Below are 16,682 nucleotides of genomic sequence, written 5' to 3'. Positions count from 1 at the left end.
ATTTTAAAAAAAAATTTAAATTCTTTATTGTTTAAAGTATTACATATGCCTCATTTTTCCCCATTGACCTCCCAGCCACTCCCACCCCCCAGCACATGCCCTCACCCCTACTGTCTGTGTCCATTGGTTATGCTTATACCCAGGTTAACTTCTCAGCCATACTCTTTTTATTGATCTCCTGGCCTTCAGACCTGCTACCATCCCTGTCCTCCATATTGTTCTAGGGATCTTCTCCCTAAAACAACAGATCTGATCCTGTAATTCCCTGACTGTAAAAACCTCAGCCTTTGCTTGTGCTGGTCCCCAACTCCTCCCACTTACTGAGGCCCAGGTCAAATGTCACCTTGTTCAGAAAACTGATGTAAACTCCCTATAATCTCTTTCTTAAATTATTTATTAATTTTGAGAAACATTGATGTATTGTTCCGTTTATTTATGCATTCATTGGTTGAATCTTGTATGTGCCCACAAACCCACAAACTTGGCGTATCAGAATGACACTATAACCAACTGAGCTACCAGGCCAGGGCTAACCTCCCTATAACCTTAAAGTGAGTTCCTTATTCTTCTACTCTCCCACAGCACTAGATATTTCTTTCTGCCTCTTACAACTAACTATGCACTGCTCTGTTCCTATCCCCTCTAGCCTGGGAACCTGCTGGGGATAGGATCCTGGTCTAATTAATCTTTGTCTTCTCTGAATCTAAGTCCTTAAACATAATAGGTCCTTAATAGCTAGCTGTAGAATAATTTTTTCCCTTAAGTGTCTGGAAACTTGTTATGAAAAGGACCATATTCCAAGTGGATTCATTCAGTGAGGTAGGTAAAAATGATTCTCAAACTGAGGTGGAGCACTTCACTTTTTCACGCTCTAAAAGATTTGACAATGTCTGGCATGGCTCCTCCATATCCCTCACCCCTCCAAACACTGTTCTTCCTCCCCAGGAAAAGGCAAAAGACAATTTTAATTCTTTATTTGAAACAAACAATTCCAGAGACAGAAGGTTAGTCGTGACAACAGCTTCTCACTACAACACAAGGGCGGGCATGGCTCACTGAAGGGATAGGCCAGGTACCGCAGAACAATATATACAATTTAAACAGTGGCTAAACTGGTAACAGTTATAAAAACACAAAAAGGAGGCTAGGGAACAGCAAAGCCAACAGGAAAAGAACTGGGTACCCCCTTTGCTGGACACTAATAGTTTTCTGGAACTACAAAAGCAAGATGGGGAAGAGAGAAGATAGATGTAGGCAGTGGAGGCAGGACACAGGTCCACAGCTCCTCCCTATTCTCTAACCATAGATCCCATCCTGCATGACCCAAGGCCCCCACAGGCTTGGCCTGGCTCTTATGATGGGGGAAGAACAATAGTCTTTGCCTATCACTAGTTGATTGGAACCCAGCCCCAATCCAAATCAGAAGGTAGTTTTTGCCTTGGGCACTGTGTCCATTGAACTAAAGGGAGGCAGTTACAGAAGGGGGCTAAGCATGTTGACACATGGCTCATATCAACCTAAGATGGCAGAGAAAGACAAACACATAAACCAAGGGGACAAAAGTTTGCTCCCCATACTTAGTCATTCTCTGCCTTTAAAGAAAAGAAAGCATGTGGAAGTTTTTTCAATTGCAGCACCAAGGATTGGTGCTTGCAGGAGTAGGGAGGGGAACAAGTGGCCAGGGGGTTCCAACAACCAGTTATCTCAGGGGAGGGGAAGAGTAGCTAAGCTCTGTGTTTTAGGTAAATGGTCCCCCTTGTTACTTTCAGAGTTTCTTTCATATCTTTCATAAAAGAACCCTTTATCGTGGTACTGGGGAAGAGCGGAGAAAGGAGTGGGCACAGGGCAGAGAAGGCAGCTGAATTCTTCCCTTGGCCAAATCTAGGAACAACGGGCTTTACCTACGTGGGATGGGTCAGGAAACCCAAAGCCAACAGGATCACCAGAGCTATTAACACTCCATCCAGAGTCTGGCCCCAGCAGAAGGGGTTTACTCTGAAACACAGAGAAAATGGCCTAGCTGGTTTTTGCCTATCACTAGTTGATCAGCCCTCAAGTAGAGAGGACTGGGGCCCCGTGGTTGTCAAATAGTTTGGAAGAAGGTAAAAGCCAGGGGTTCCTAGGGAAGGCAGGGAATGGATGAGTAGAAAAGGGCAGTCACGGCCCTTCAGAATGAGTAGCATTGGTTCCTGGGCCAGTCGCCCTGTGGGACATGGTGACAAGCCAGACACTGGTGTGAAAGATGGATACAAATGGGTTCAGTCCAGGTCTTCATCCCCAGTACGACCCAGCTCCTCATAAATCTCACGCACAGCTAGAATGCGATTGAGCATACTCTCCAACATGCTTCGGTCCATGGGGATCACAGAGTACCAGAGAGGTGACTCGGCAATGCAGGACCGCTCAGGTTGCAGGTAGAACACATCGTTGCGAGTCCGGAGGCTTTCAGGACTGCAATGATGGGGTGGGACAGATCAGTACTGAGGCAAAGTGGATCCCATGGGTCCCCATGCTAATGCCATTCCTGCAAACCTGCCAACTCACCATTTTGAGAGATAGAATTCATAGAACTTGACAGGGCAGCGGAGGGGATTCATGCGGTTCTCACGCTGCTCCAAGATTGGGGCTTCATCTTCTCTCTTCCGCTTCCCAGAACCCATGTCTGTAGAGGAGGCAAATAACTCAGACTTGTTAAAAGCAGTCTCAACAAGCCACTCTAAGTGCACAGTGGGAAGGCCTCAGGACACATATTACAGGCTCATCATATATAATAAAGTGGTAATATGCAAATTAACCCTCACACCCTCATGCCATCACAAGATGGCTACCTAGGAGGCGGAGCTTTTGATGCTGTGTGGCATAGAAACCGACCGATCAGAACCAAATCTGGGTGAACTGTGAGAAGCCAATGGCTGCCTAGAAGGTGGAGCTTTTGACACTGACTGGAATAGAAACTGACCAATCAGAACCAAATCTGGGTGAACTGCGAGGAGCCAATGGCTGCCTAGAAGGCTGAGCTTTTGACACTGACTGGCATAAAAACCAAACAATCAGAACCTAATCTGAGTGAACTGTGAAGTCAGAACCTAAGGTGGGGGCTGAGGAGGAGTTTTAAGGGCAACAGCTGTTTGGTGTAACGTATAAGAAAGCGGTTCAATTTTTTAATTGGAGAGGGTACAGGCTGGGCTGAGGGAACTACCCCCCCCACACACACGAATTTTGTGCACTGGGCCACTAGTAAAGAAAAAAGCAGAAGAGTCCGTAAGTCTCCCCACACCAGCCAAACTGCAGGGTGATGCTCTGTAACCCACTCCCCCTACCCCATTCACATTGTTCAAGTCTTTACAATCTTGCCCTGTTGCAAGGTTGGGCTTACCTTCTGGGATTAAAAAAAAAAAAAAAAAAAAAACATGATGGCCCTACACCCCATTAAACTAGTCTAGGTAGAGGCTCAGATTCCAAGAAGGAACCGTGGGAACTGCACTCAGATGGGTCAGGATTTCAGGGCCAGAACAGAAATCAAGGTGCAGTTCTTGTTATACCCAACAGCAAAAAACCATGGAACGACGGTCTTATTGTCAACTTCTCTCACAGACCACATAACAGCTTCCCATCTGTCCGCTACCCCGCCAAAAGTAGACAAGAAAGTCAACTTCCTTGAAATGAGGAAAGGTGGAAACAGGCAGCTGGGTAACCTCCTATTTATGCAACAACCACTAATCATCAGGTTAAAGGACTGGCTGTTTTTACTTGTTCTGCAAACGTACGAATGGAAGGATAAGGAAGACAGTGATAAAGGAAAGGGCCCACCTAGTAATTAAGGTGGAGCATGGAAGATGAGAACAGAGAGGGAGGAAAGCAAAAGAGGGGCAGCCTCATACCTCGCCCTTTCCGTTGGCGAACAGGAGCGTAGTAGCGGATGCTCACCACCTTGGTGGTGCCCCGGGGGGTGGTGCACTTGCGGGACTGCCGCACTACGTTGGTGAAGGAGAGCTGCATATGTTCCTCAGCCGTCTGCAGCCCAAAAAACTTCGTGTTGAAGAACATGAGGGTGTTGAGAAGGACAAAGGGTGAGTAGACCCCCAGCTGCTTACACTCCCAGAGGTGTTCTTCCTCCACTCGGGAAAACACTGTATCTGCAATGGTCAAGGAGAGGCTAGTCAGGAGTGAACAACTACCCAAGCCCTGATCCCAGACATTCTGCTCATAAGCATTTCTGTTTAGTAAGTTGCCACTGTGCATAAAACCCTGACACCCTGCTGTATTACACAATAGGACTAGATGGATTTTTATATAGTTTCCACCTGCATTTGGAGCTTCTCTCACCACCCACACGTTATAGGTAGGTAGATGTAAACTTTGAGGAGTCCCACAACTTCTCTTTTTTTTCAATTACCACCCAAACTCAGGCCACCTTTTGTGGTTCCAGAAATAGTTGTTCAGACTTAAGTCTTGATCCCCTTCTCATGTTCAAGGACAGGGGCTCTGTGTCCTCAAGCTCTCAACTCCAAGGCACCCAGCTACATGCTCCTGCCCTCAAACTCTCTGTGAAGAGTGACAGATCAAACAGCCTGGGACTTTTGGAATGGTGTCTCTGAAGAATGGAGTGAAGGGTGTAGGGGTTGCTAAGTCCCTGTCCCTTACTGTTGGGAAGGAGTGTGGGCTGCCAGGTACTCAGAGATTTGTTGAGTTCTTGAACAAAAGTCAGGTAGTAAAGGTCCGTGAAAATGTTCACCATTCGGTTATTTTCCAGCAAGTACTGGAGAAGGAAAAAGAGACACACATAAAGCTAGACTCTAGGTCCTAGAGAAAAGACAGTGATACCAAAGGCCCCAGGCACAGCAACCTTGATAATTAGGAGATGGTGGTAAATAGCTGCTTGATTTCATGACCCAGAGTGCTTTTCGCCAGGTATACCTACAACGCTGAGGCACCAAGGCCTGGCTGGAAGAGGAGGAGGCATGGAGGAGATGGGTCACAGCAGCTTCTTCACAAGCACAGACCCCTTGTCAGGTAATGATGCCTGGCTTACCTCTCCCAGTGGGTCCTAAACATTACTCCACCACCCGAGGAGCCCAGCTCTACCCATCCCTCCCTTCCTGGAATGGGTTTGAGGATTACAAAGGGGACCCAGAGAGCAATGAAGATGGCTCCTTGGCCAACAGTCCTGGGACACAGCTTTTATTTTAGAGGAGTATTGACATGTGTTGTCCTGCTTGGAGTAGGAGACAAAAGACTGCCTGCTCAGGATAGCAGACAAAGTAAGGACCAGGGAGTGGACAGAATCATTTCTGCTGGGACATTGCCTGCTGTGTTGCTGTGTTGAGAGTGACTACAACTGAGGTGGTGTGCAAGGGGTACCTGTTGGATGCCAAGACACAAGTAGTAAATGCTGTCAGGTTCGTATCGTTCACCGTTGGGTCGAGTGATTTCTCTCACAAACTGGGCCAGACCATAGTTGAGCTCAGCAGCTGAGCAGGCCAGAATATCTTCTTTGATACGCATAGGTTTCGCTGCAGTGATATGTAGTGAAGGTGGATAGGATTAAGAAAACTTCACATTGAGAATTTCATTTAGCTCCACCATTAATTCCTTTATCACTTAGTCATGTCCAGCTCCAGAACAAACCACCAATTACCAAAAGAGCCCTAAGCCTTGAAATCTAGACAGCATCTCCCCTTATTTTGCAACTCCTCCCAATGTTCACAGGACACCCTTGCATAATGGCAGCCTTATCATTCAGACATCTTCAGCTGAATCACAGCCCTGATCCTTTCCCCTTCCCCTCCTCCTCTCATCCCTGCCTCCCTCCCCTGGGTACTTACGGCCAAAGCGCAACTCATCACCTTTGCTGGTTTCTCCATTGGCATATTTTGATTGCACCCAGCACTTCCAAGCATTGACACCATATGAATAGTTAAGTCCAGTACAGCTTGGCTGGCTGCTCATGGAGTCCCGGGAACAGCTCTCTGAAAGCACCAGCCGCTTTTGACCCTGGAGGGAAAAGAAAGGAGGTGGGTTGAAGGAGATAAGATCAGGAACACCATGGAAACTAGTCAGGACAGTGTTTATCAGCAGGGGAGTGGGGGACTGATATAAGAACACTGCTATGGAAGCACAGAGCCCCAGGAGTAGCTCTGATGACTTCGGGAACTGGGGAGAGAGCAAAGTCTGTGCTCTGAATGATGGAGAAAGGCGGTCAGCCAGGGAAGGTTAAACTAAAGCTGCTGACTTGGCTATGAAAGCACCCCATCCCTAGCCCTTTGAGCCTCCATCCCTCTTCTGTGGATACGGCAGCCCCAGCCCTCACCTTCCTCATGGTTCGGGGAAGGTCTTGTTCAGTAGACACGTCCTCAGGCCCTACCAGGCCACAATCAAAGAGGAAGTCTACACTGGGATTAATGTCCAAAGGATCTGTTAGAGGTTAAAGGAAGCAAACCGATTTTTAAGATCTCAACACTGTAGCCCTCCCACCCCACCCCTGCTACTTGCACACCTGACTTGAAACAAGCTTCTCAGACAGCTCCAATTGCACTCAGTAGGAACCAGCAAAGCCAGATGAAGAACATGCTCAGAGGCACACAGATGCAAAAACTCACAACAATGGGAAAGCTCTTAACACTACTGAACTGCACACTCAAATGTGGTAAATTTCATATTATGTGTTTTACCACAATTAAAACAAAACAAGCCCGATCAGTGTGGCTCAGTTCGATTCCCAGTCAGGGTACATGCCCAGGTTGCGGGCTTGATCCCCAGTGTGGGGCGTTCAGGAGGCAGCCAATCGGTAATTCTCTCTCATCATTGATGTTTCTGTCTCTCTCTCCCTCTCTTTTCCTCCCTGAAACTAATAAAAATATATTTAAAATAAATAAATAAAACAAAACAAGACTCAAGTGTAAGATCGTGCATCTATTCCAGTATCTCTGCCTCTACTTCCTTGACAGCTTTTTGTCACTGGTCACAAGGAGCACTGTTAGGGTCATGCTCCAGGTCACAAAAAAAACCACACTCTTTTCCTTATGGCACAAATGCTACCGTACCCAGTGGGCATGCCTTGAATTCCACTCACTTTTGGGGAAGTCTGCCTCCAAGTCTTGCCCAGGTTCATCCAAGACATTGGCCATCTTGACAGCCATGGCCAGGACATCATCTCGAGCTGGCCCAAACAGATCACAGTCTTCAAGAAGTCCCTCTGCACTCTGGTTGCTCACAAGATCTGGGAGGAAGAGAAGTTGGCTTAGTCACTGTAGCTCTTACCTAGCTCCCTCACAGGCTTTCAGGGGCTGATTGCAACCACTCCCCCATCCCACTAGGTACCAAGGTTACCACTCCCACCCACTTAGGCAGAGACAGACTAGTAAAACCCTGACTCCCTCATTGCTGCTGTCCATGGCATACCACAAAGGTCAGATGAGGCCTTGTCTAACTCTTCAGCCTCTGCAATCATTTCTGCCATAGCCAGGATGTCGGCCTCCAAGGGGTTGGAAGGGATCTTCACCTTCAGCTCCTCAATAGTCTCCACAATCTTGTCTGTGCTCTCCAAGGTAGTGGGCAGGAACATGGGCACAGGCACCTAGAGACATAAATCCCAACTAAATGCCAAGAACCAACCCAGTGGATGAGAGGGACAGGTGGTGAGAGTAAGGGGCAGTGGTGGGTCAACTCTGGACGGGAAACTTACCGGGATGGGCATTGAGAAAGGCACCGGGACTTTCTGGCAGTACAGATGCATAGGCACTGGCACAAAGATGGGCACTGGGATGGGCAGCACAATCACCTGTGGCTTCCACTCTTCTGCTGACAAGAAAGGGGTCTTCTCAGAGCCCATGTTAGGTAGGTCACATCTGCTCACTACCGGATACTTGCCTGTCATCCCCAAAGCTCATTGTCACAAAACTTCCCTTGCATCAAAGGTGGAGAGTCAACTCTGTGATTCTGGGACAACCATATCCATGATACTTCATCCACCTAAGAAACCCCCTTGTCTAGCTCCTAGGCACAGGGCTGCAGGCCTAGGACTATAAAATAAAGACTGTGGTATCCAGGTACCCTGGCTCACCTGTCTGACTCCCTTTGGACTTCATCTCCACTTTGCAGGAGACCCCCCGATTCTGCATCAGAGGCTTACACATGGCAGCTTTGTTTTTGCGGGGTGTGGCTGGGGGTGGTGCAGAGGGAGGAGGAGTAGAAGCAGTGGGAGCCAACCGGATCTTCACAGGGATCTGCAGACAAAGGAACGTTAGTGCCACCAACTGCTAGACCCTCCTCTGAGACCATCCTCCCCCTTGGCTTTTGCCCTGACCTTGCCCAGATTCCCAGTTTCCTCTGGGGTCTTCACTGTATTGCTGTTCTCCACTTTGGTTTGAGAGGGTGTCTGGGGCTTTGCCTCAGAAGACTGACCTGTAGATCAAAACAAATGAATGTTTTCTGCTGTGGAACCAGCTCTCCATTTTCATCATCCTGTTCCAGGAGAGCTTCATTAAGAGATACATCAAATGTGAACAGGAAGTCTAGAATTTCTCTTCCTCACCCCCCCAGGCCTAGTCTTCTCTAGGCCATAGACACAGTGGCCAGGAAGGTTCTTTTGCCCTGGCTGCCACAGAAAATGGAAAAGATTAAGCTTCCCCAATGACCCATAATTTGAGCTCTTCCATTTCATGGCCCTCAGGAGTTTGGTACCCCTGGAGTACCCCAAAGGGGCCAGGATAATAGTCTTGAAACAGTAATGGCCTTCAGTTTCACTAAAGGCAGAGCTTATGCTGATGCTTCCTTCTCTCTGAAAATTAACCAGTCCTAACATGCCCCATCCTACCTGGTATCCATTCCCTAAAAATACATCCGTTATAGAAAATCAGTGGAAGGTAGCTCTGGAAACCTTTAAACAAGACTCCCCCTAGTATCTGCAGTCCAGAAGCTAAAAGAAAGCACAGTACTAGGAGCTCTGGCCAGGGATGAGATGAAAGAAGAAGAGAGGGGCTGGGCCCAGGATTAGAGTCCAGGCTAGTTCTAACAGAGTGCCTCCTGCCCGGGACTCACTGTTCAGGAGGCTCTCGGGCCCACTCTGGGTGTCCAAGTTGGGTTGGTTCTGCTGGCTGTAGAAGCGCAGCAGACACTGTTGGTTGCAGAAATGACGGATCTGCCCGCGCCAGTGGATGGTCTCTAGCAGCTTCCCCTGTCGCTTACAGGCATGGCACCGGGCAGCCTGTGGGTATTGACAGGATGATCAGACCTGCATCCCTAAAACATGCTGAGCCCTTTGCCTTGGGATAAGCTCTTCCTTTGGAGGCTGGTCAGCTGGAGCCCCCTCCTTGGAGATTGGCCCACACCTGATCACAGCACAACAGCCTGTTGCCATCTCCACCCTTTCTGCTCCCCCTTACCTTGCAGTACCACAGCAGGTACTTGCTCTTACAGTCCTCACTGCAGAAGTCCCAGGTGCTGCCATCCAGCTGCTCGGTGACTCCACGCTGGCAGGTCTGGGAGCAGTAAGTACAAGTGATACAGCACAGTCCCAGCTTCTTAGTGAAGTCCTGTTTGTACAGCAGCACACAGCCTGGAAAGAGTCCAGAGACACAGATCTTCATGATCGTGAGACCTACCTTTTCAAGGTGGTACAACTGAAAGCTCTCCCCAACAGCCTCTTGGGCCCAAAGCCTTAGGATGGACAGGGGCCCGAGCATCCTGAGTAGAAGGCCCTTGCCCCAAGATCGCATCCCAAGCCCTCATCCTTTCTCTGCCAGTCTCCCGGCTGTGTGGCACAAGGCCTCCGACCCCTTCTCCATTTCCTTACCTTCGCTGCAGAAACTCTTTTCCACGCCGCTGAACCGGAGTTTCTCATGCAGGAGTTTCTCCTGCCGGCAATGCTCACACTGGGACACCACACCCCGAAGCCGCTTGAAGTCCTCACAGCAATCACGACAGCAGAACTGGAACACCTGGTCCTAAGATGGGGTCACAGGGCGGGGAGGAGAGTGCTGTGACATCGGGACCTGGCAAGAGCCAAGTGGAAGGACCCCTTAAGACAGATGTCTAGTCATATGGCAAGATGTGGGCAGGGTGGGGGTCTTACCTGCCAGTCCAAGACCTCAGGCTTGCCACTGAAGAGGCTGTGGCAGTAGTGACAGCTCAGGTGAATGCCCCCTTCAGGGCTTGTGCGCTGGAGGGAAGGAAGACAAGTAAGGGAGGGGCAAGAAGTGTGTGGTGGTGGGGGCGGGGGGAGGTCAGACTTGCTCTTTGCTCTGCCCAGGTCTACCTACCCCAATTTTCATACCCTCTCTATGGCGCCACACCCTTTATCCCTGGTCTAGGATCTGAAGTACCTGGAACTTGGTCCAGCAGCTGGGGCTGCAGAATTGGTAGACTGTGCGATCGACCTTGTTGTAGTAACAGGGGTCAGAGAGGCTGCGGCGGCAGAAGCTGCAGGGTCGGGGAGGGCCTGGGGCATAGAGAGAAAGGGAGAGCGAAAGAGAGAGGAGAGAGAGAGAGCACAGAAGGTGTAAGGTAGTGCAGAGATGGAGAGATGGAACAGGAAATCCATGGGAAGATGTGGTTGGGGCTGAGGTCAGGCAGCAGGGGTTACTTTAGAAGAAGAGGGGAGTACGGGGTGGGGAGACAGGAAGGCCAGCAGGGGTCTCAGAGAAGAGGGCTTTGCACCTACCAGTGAGCCCTGCCTGCTTCACTTTGTAAGAGGTGGTACAGCAGAGGGAACAGAACAAGCTCGTCTTGCCATTACGATCCACATGTGATAGCATCTCAAAGTTCTTACACAGGGTCTTGCACCAGACACAGGGGTACACACGTGTGTTTTTCTGTGAGGATGGGGAAGGAGAGGCTGAGGCTGGATTTGTCCCTTCACTTTATTTTTTAAATTTTTAAAACATGAAATATTTCAAGCATACAAAAAAGTATAGATGATGATATAACAAAGACCTGTGTATCTACCAGCCAGCTTCAAAAAAATAAAACATAACAGATACAATTGAAACCCCCTTTATTTGTTTTATTCCTCCCAGCCTCGACCCATCAGGCACCTTTATTTATCACCCAAGAACCGCACCCCCTTCCACAGCCCTCTAATGCACTACTCCCTCGGCCCCACCTTCTTGTATGCCCCCAAGCAGGTTGTGTTGCAGAACCGCTTTTGTTGGCCCTCATGGAAGAGGAGCTCGGGGCCAGGGGTCCCGGTCTTGGTGTAGATGTAAGCCCCGCACTGGTCACAACAGTTGGTTTTCAGTCCCTTGTTGGCCCGGAATTTGGAGAAGCAAGAATCACTGCAGAGCCGGTGCACCACGCTGCCATTGCTGACCTCATGCTGGACCTGCCACACACACACACACACACATATCCTAAGCTGGGGTCTGACCATCACCACCCACCCCAATGCAAGGATAGCCCACCCCACCTCACCCTAGACCTTCACAGCATACATTGTACCCAGGGACCCCCCCAACCTGCACATCAGGCTGCCGACTTGATGGTGAGGTCCTGGGAGGCAAGGAAGGCCAGCTGCACACATCCTGGAGAAGCTCTAATCTTGAATACACTTCCTCACAATGGCTGTCTTTCCTCCCCACTCCCCTCCTCCACAGGGCCTGGCCCCTGCAGCCCCAGCATTGCAGAGGCAGGTCAGGACTGGCCAGGCTCTGTAAACCAGCCCTCATTGAGCTTCCTCACCTCTCCGGTCTTCTGGCATATGCTGCAGCGAGTAGCATCAGCAGGATCCCCAGACTGGGGGATTGGGCGCTGCTGCTGGGCCTCATACAGGGAGAGGCAGACGGATGTGCAGAATTCGTGGAAGGAGCCTCCTGAACCAGTCTGCGCCACAACCAAGTCCTTGGTGTTCCAGATCTCCCTGCAGATGGGAACAGGCTTGAACATTCATTTGTTTCATCAGCTTCCAGCCTTCCCCTGGGATCGAGGACCACAGAGCAAATGCTCTCCGAGCCCCTACCCAAACTGCCTCTCTCTCTGAGTTCCACTAGGTTCTTGCCAACATAGTCTCTGTCTCACCCATTATTCCTGGCCTGATGCCTGCCCTTTCCACACCCCAGTACCCTCACGTACTTCTTGCAGAAGGTACAGGTCTTTTTGCCTGAGGGCTTTCTGGAGAAAGTGGTGAGACAGGATGAGGAACAAAAGAGCTGAGGCAGCCCCTTGCGTTGGTAGGCCGTCTGCCCCTTCTGCAGCGGTGTCCGGCAATGTGCACAAGTCATCTTGGTGCCCACCGCAGAGCGCCCAGCCCTTTGTGCCACACTGGAGCGTAGGGACATGCGAGGAGAGCGCCGGGGCCGGAATGGCACAAAATCCTCATCATTGGGGTCATCTACCATGGCATCAGAATCCTCATCTGACACTGGAACTGAGGAAGGGGGGAGGAGCCATGAGAAAAGGCTACCAGGCCATGTCTCCAACCATCCCCTGACCAACAGGTAGCTCTACTGCTCCTGGGATCCCCTCAGTTCTTGCCTTTATCTCCTCCCCCACCCCATCACATTGATAACTTAAGCCACGGTGTCACTCTCCCTTAGGGAGGGCTCTAAGTGGGGAGATTCTTCAGGACAGAGATTGCAGAGCTGAAACAGGAAACTCCATTCTCACTGCTCTTGTTTTCAATCACCCCCACTGCCCCTGGTTCCCATGCCAACCCAGAGCACAGATAGGCACGTCACACTCTGCACGGAGCCAGGAGATCCATGGCGGCCACTTCCCACTCATCCCACTGGGTCACATTTCCTCAAGTCCTACTCACTGCTCTCAGTGGAATCCACAACCTCAGGTTTTGGAGGTTCTACTCTTCTAACGCGCTCACTTCTCTTCTGTACCTTGGAAACATGGGGAGGGAAAGAAAGTTGATATCAGGGGCAGGCTAAAGGGCCAGCTGCACTAGCACAGGGTTTATGGGGGTACAGAGATGGGAGGGAGAAGGGAGAGTAGGGACCCTTGACCCAGCCCATAGGAGGAGGGGAGAAAATGAGGCTGGACTTTGCCTTAAGAAGCAGTAGACACAAGAGCTCCCTCCCTCCTCCTAACTCTCCTCACACACACCCTCCGAACATCTGGGAGGGAAAATGAAGGGCTGTCCTTCCTAGAGATATAGGGGGAACCAGACTCCTTCCAATCCCCTCCCCCCTCACCCTCTCAGGCGGCTTCTCACTCGCCTTTCCAGTCAGGCCATCTCCTGCAAAGGAAGCAGAAAGCAGCCTAAATCTTCAACCTGCCCTCACACCCCCTTCCTGGACCAACTTCATTCCTGGGGAAGAACTTACTCAAAACTGAAAGGAAAAACTCAAGTGCCTTCTTGAGGCCCCTCTCAGGGTTACCTCAAGCTCTGCACTAAGGGGAAGGTGGTAGTGCAGCTACTCTCCATAGAAAAAAAAAAATCCTACCAGCTTTCTGTCCCAATCACTGGGAGTTAAGGAAGCACAGGTAACATACCTTTCATCCAGAATTTATAGTTTGCCAACAAAATCCAATGTAATCCCCCAAAGGTAGGTAGCAAGGGGAGAAGGCAGGTCCCCTGGACTCAGGTGGTTATATAAGCATTAAGACCCTGGTCACAGCCTGGGAAAGCTACACTAGGCAGAACAGGGGAGAAATGAGAGCCTCTCCAAGTCTAAGCTGTCCCTCCCCTATCAGAGACTCAATCCTAGGCCCTGCATTTCTACCATTCCCCTAAATTCATGATGCTGCCGGAGGCTCTAGAACCTAGTCATCATTCATAAAACCCAGAATCCCCACTCTCATTTAGAACAAAACATCTGGAAAGATCTTAAAACCAAGAAGCCTGGATTCCTCCCCAAATCCTGAAGGAAGGGCCTGGCACCAAAAAACCACTGGGCTACAAAAAAGAGAATCTCTCCCACCAAATTCACTCTCTAACCCACCCCCTGAAACAGCACCCCTATTCCTCCCCCACAGTAGCTGAGCTTCCCCCCACCCCTACCTTCCTCAATCTTCATCACCCCTACTTCTCCCTCCCAAGTCCCCAACTCCTTCTTCATACACATCCTTTCATCTCTCAAACCTTCTCCTCCCCCTCCCCTTCTTCCCCAAACATACACAGTAGCCCCTCCTTACTCCCACCCTCTCTCCAACCTTGATTCTCAAGCTGAGTAGACAACCTACCTGGTAAGGAAGGGTGTGCAGGGGGGCTAGGGCCCCCAGGTTTGGTCTGAGAACTGTTGATTCCATCCCCCAGAGTCTCTCCCACTGAAGGGCTGGGGGGGCCATTTGGGCTCTGTGGCTGCCCCTGGGGAAGATCCTCCTCCTGCCCAGAGGAGCCCCTTCTCCCTGTAGCTATGGAGGTGGTCTCCTCCTCTTCAATATGTGGGGACTGAAGATTTATTGGAGAATCTGGAGCCAAAGGTTCTAGTAGCCCCTCGGGTGAAGAGGGATTTGCCCCAGTCCCTGGGTCAGGTGGCACCACCTCAGGGGTCTGGCCCCCTGGTCCAGGCTCTAGGGTCTGATCTCCTGCATCCCATGCGAGGGTCTCCTCAGGACCATGGTCCACCTCTGTGGGGGAGGGGGCTTTATAGAGCAGCCCCCCCAGCCCCAGCAGCTCAGTGGTTCCATCCAGAACTCCAGGGTCTTTTTCCAGGCCAGCAGGGGTATCAAGCAGGTCCAAGGCTCCAGAGGATGGAGAAGGGCCAGGGGGCGCCCATCCTCGAGTTGGGGCAGTCTGAGATTCCAGTAGATCCTCTCCAAATTCCATGTCTACTGGAAGGTCTCCAGCCAGGGGCTTCTCTGGCAGGGTCAATGGGTCAAACGTACTGGGGAAATCACTGGGGTCCATGAGGACGGCTGGATATGGGCTGTAGATTAGGGGTAGAAGAGGGGGCAGAAGAGGTGGTCTTCGCCAGAATTCCTTCTTATATAGGCTCTGGGACACACCCCATCATCCACTCGGATTTCTCATGAACAGCCCCCACCACAAACGACGAGCATTTCTACAGGCTTAGTCCAAATGACCACTCCCCCCACCACCACCACCACAAACAGCGCCCCCTGTGGGGAGAGGCGTTTCCCACCCTGGCCCTGCGCCCACACTTGCCAGGCAGTTAGTCGTTGGCCCTACCAGCCCGCCTGCCCCCACCACCCCAGTGCAACTCCCAGTTTCCCTCCCTCTTTACCTCCCCCCCCCAACTGAGGCTGAACGCCCCATTAGAGTCGCCTAGGGCCGTTGCCACCAAGAGCCTTCCCGCCCCCGCGATATCAGTTTCTACCCCCTCCACTCGCTCCTAGAGCCCCCCAGCTCTCCAGTCTCTACCTACCCTGTCTGGCCCCACCCCCCTCACCGCGCTGCAAGGCCCTCCCTCAGCCCTTCCCTCGCCCCCACAAATTGCCCTTCCTAACCCCTCCCCCCAGTTACCTTTCATTTTAGTTCGCCCACTTCCTCAGCCTCGTCACCCTTCCCTATAGCTCTCTCAGTCCTCCTTCTCCTGTTGCCCACCCCCCACCTCAGGCATTTACAGGAAGACATTTTGGAGCTACGATCTCTCTCAGACCCCCCCCCCCCCCGCGCCCCTGTTTCTTCAAGATCCCACCTGCAAGTTCGGTTCGGCTAGATCAGGCCCGACCCCTACCTGCGGCAGGGTTAGTGTAACGGCTATAAGCCTAGAACTGCAGACAGAGACGGCCCCGCGCTCCTTCTCCACCTCCCTCCCTAGCAGCCGGGACAGGGGTCGCGGCCCCTTTAAATGGCAGCGCAGCTCGCAGCGCCTAGCGCTCTGCACCAGGCGGGCGGGCGGCGCCAGCAACCAACCCCATTGGCTGGCTCCAGGAGGGGGCTCGCGAGACAGCGCCGGCCCCCGGCGCGAGACTCCCAGCCCAGTGGCCGCCTGGAAATTGTGGAGTGGAGCCTAATTGTTGGAGATGGAGCTTGAGCCCCCGCCCGGGGCCCCGTTAGTTAAAGAGGAAAAGATAGGCTCTGGAGCCTTGAAGCCCGCCCCCGGGAAAGACAGCACCCCCTTTCCGCCGAAGGGCCAAGTACACTAAACCACAAAAAACAGATCAACTCACCTGCTTCCCTTACCTGGCTCAAGAGTCTGCCCCCCTCACACCCGTGCCCGCCCTACCTCCTGGAGCCCACTCTACCCGTGATCCCCTCCTCTCATTCAAATGGTTCCCGGTCCCCTCCCCCTCCCCATGTCTCTTCGCTTCCCACTCGCGTTCAATCCCTCGGCGTCCGCCCCCCTCAGCCGTCCCTACCTACGCCATGCAGCAAGCGCCTGCCAAGATTACCCTCCCCCCAACCCCACCTCTCCGGGGCCCGCCCCCTGGGCGACTGTTGGGGGTAATGAGTGACAGCAGAGGGTGAGGGGAGGTAGGGACCCAGCCCTCACGTGCTCCTCCTTCCCTCGTCTGCAGCCCCGACCCCCCCTAGCCATTCTGAGAGTCTTAGTTGTGGAGTGTCTTGAGCTTGCTCTCCAGCTACCCAGGGCGGGTTAAATGGCTCTAGCTCAGTAACAACGCCTATGCAGTAACTGTTAGTTGCCGAAGACTCCAAAACCAGGTCCTGCAAAGCCCCTCCCCCCCCCACCGCATTCCCTCAAGGGTCTTAGGGTAAGTTCTGAGATCTTCTCCCAGAGACTTCCCGCAGGGGGCTCCCTGCGTTATCTCTTCAGTAGGTTTTCTCATGGGGGGCCCGTAGCTCTTCTTTCTCTCTCTCTCTCTCTCTCTCT

General features: G+C 51.7%; 1 protein-coding gene across 11 annotated transcripts; it reads right to left on the bottom strand.

Annotated features, from left to right (window-relative positions):
* Positions 1 to 958: 958 nt before the first annotated feature.
* On the bottom strand, positions 959 to 16,232 carry ZMYM3 (zinc finger MYM-type containing 3). 11 transcript variants are annotated; one of them, XM_036305248.1, is made up of 25 exons: positions 16,210 to 16,232; positions 14,128 to 14,813; positions 13,137 to 13,180; positions 12,752 to 12,824; positions 12,067 to 12,361; positions 11,677 to 11,854; positions 11,102 to 11,320; positions 10,661 to 10,811; positions 10,323 to 10,438; positions 10,073 to 10,159; positions 9,794 to 9,944; positions 9,384 to 9,556; positions 9,040 to 9,205; positions 8,306 to 8,403; positions 8,063 to 8,225; positions 7,685 to 7,797; positions 7,402 to 7,576; positions 7,073 to 7,219; positions 6,311 to 6,414; positions 5,826 to 5,994; positions 5,362 to 5,513; positions 4,645 to 4,759; positions 3,882 to 4,136; positions 2,545 to 2,662; positions 959 to 2,451 (listed from the first exon to the last, which is right to left on the bottom strand). In XM_036305248.1, exons 2-25 carry the CDS (start codon positions 14,792 to 14,794, stop codon positions 2,259 to 2,261), a joined length of 4,122 nt encoding a protein of 1,373 aa, XP_036161141.1. In that variant the 5' UTR covers positions 14,795 to 14,813; positions 16,210 to 16,232; the 3' UTR covers positions 959 to 2,258. The 11 variants fall into 11 exon arrangements, with proteins under 11 accessions (XP_036161141.1, XP_036161138.1, XP_036161140.1 ...); XM_036305245.1 differs by lacking the exon at positions 16,210 to 16,232 and adding an exon at positions 16,021 to 16,128; XM_036305247.1 differs by lacking the exon at positions 16,210 to 16,232 and adding an exon at positions 15,546 to 16,014.
* Between the last annotated feature and the right edge of the window lie 450 nt (positions 16,233 to 16,682).

This window comes from Myotis myotis, unplaced genomic scaffold (genome assembly GCF_014108235.1).
Source record: "Myotis myotis isolate mMyoMyo1 unplaced genomic scaffold, mMyoMyo1.p scaffold_m19_p_4, whole genome shotgun sequence".
NCBI lineage: Eukaryota > Metazoa > Chordata > Mammalia > Chiroptera > Vespertilionidae > Myotis > Myotis myotis.
The sequence above is the reverse complement of the archived record's forward strand: the minus strand, read 5'-3'. Positions and strand labels throughout refer to the sequence as shown.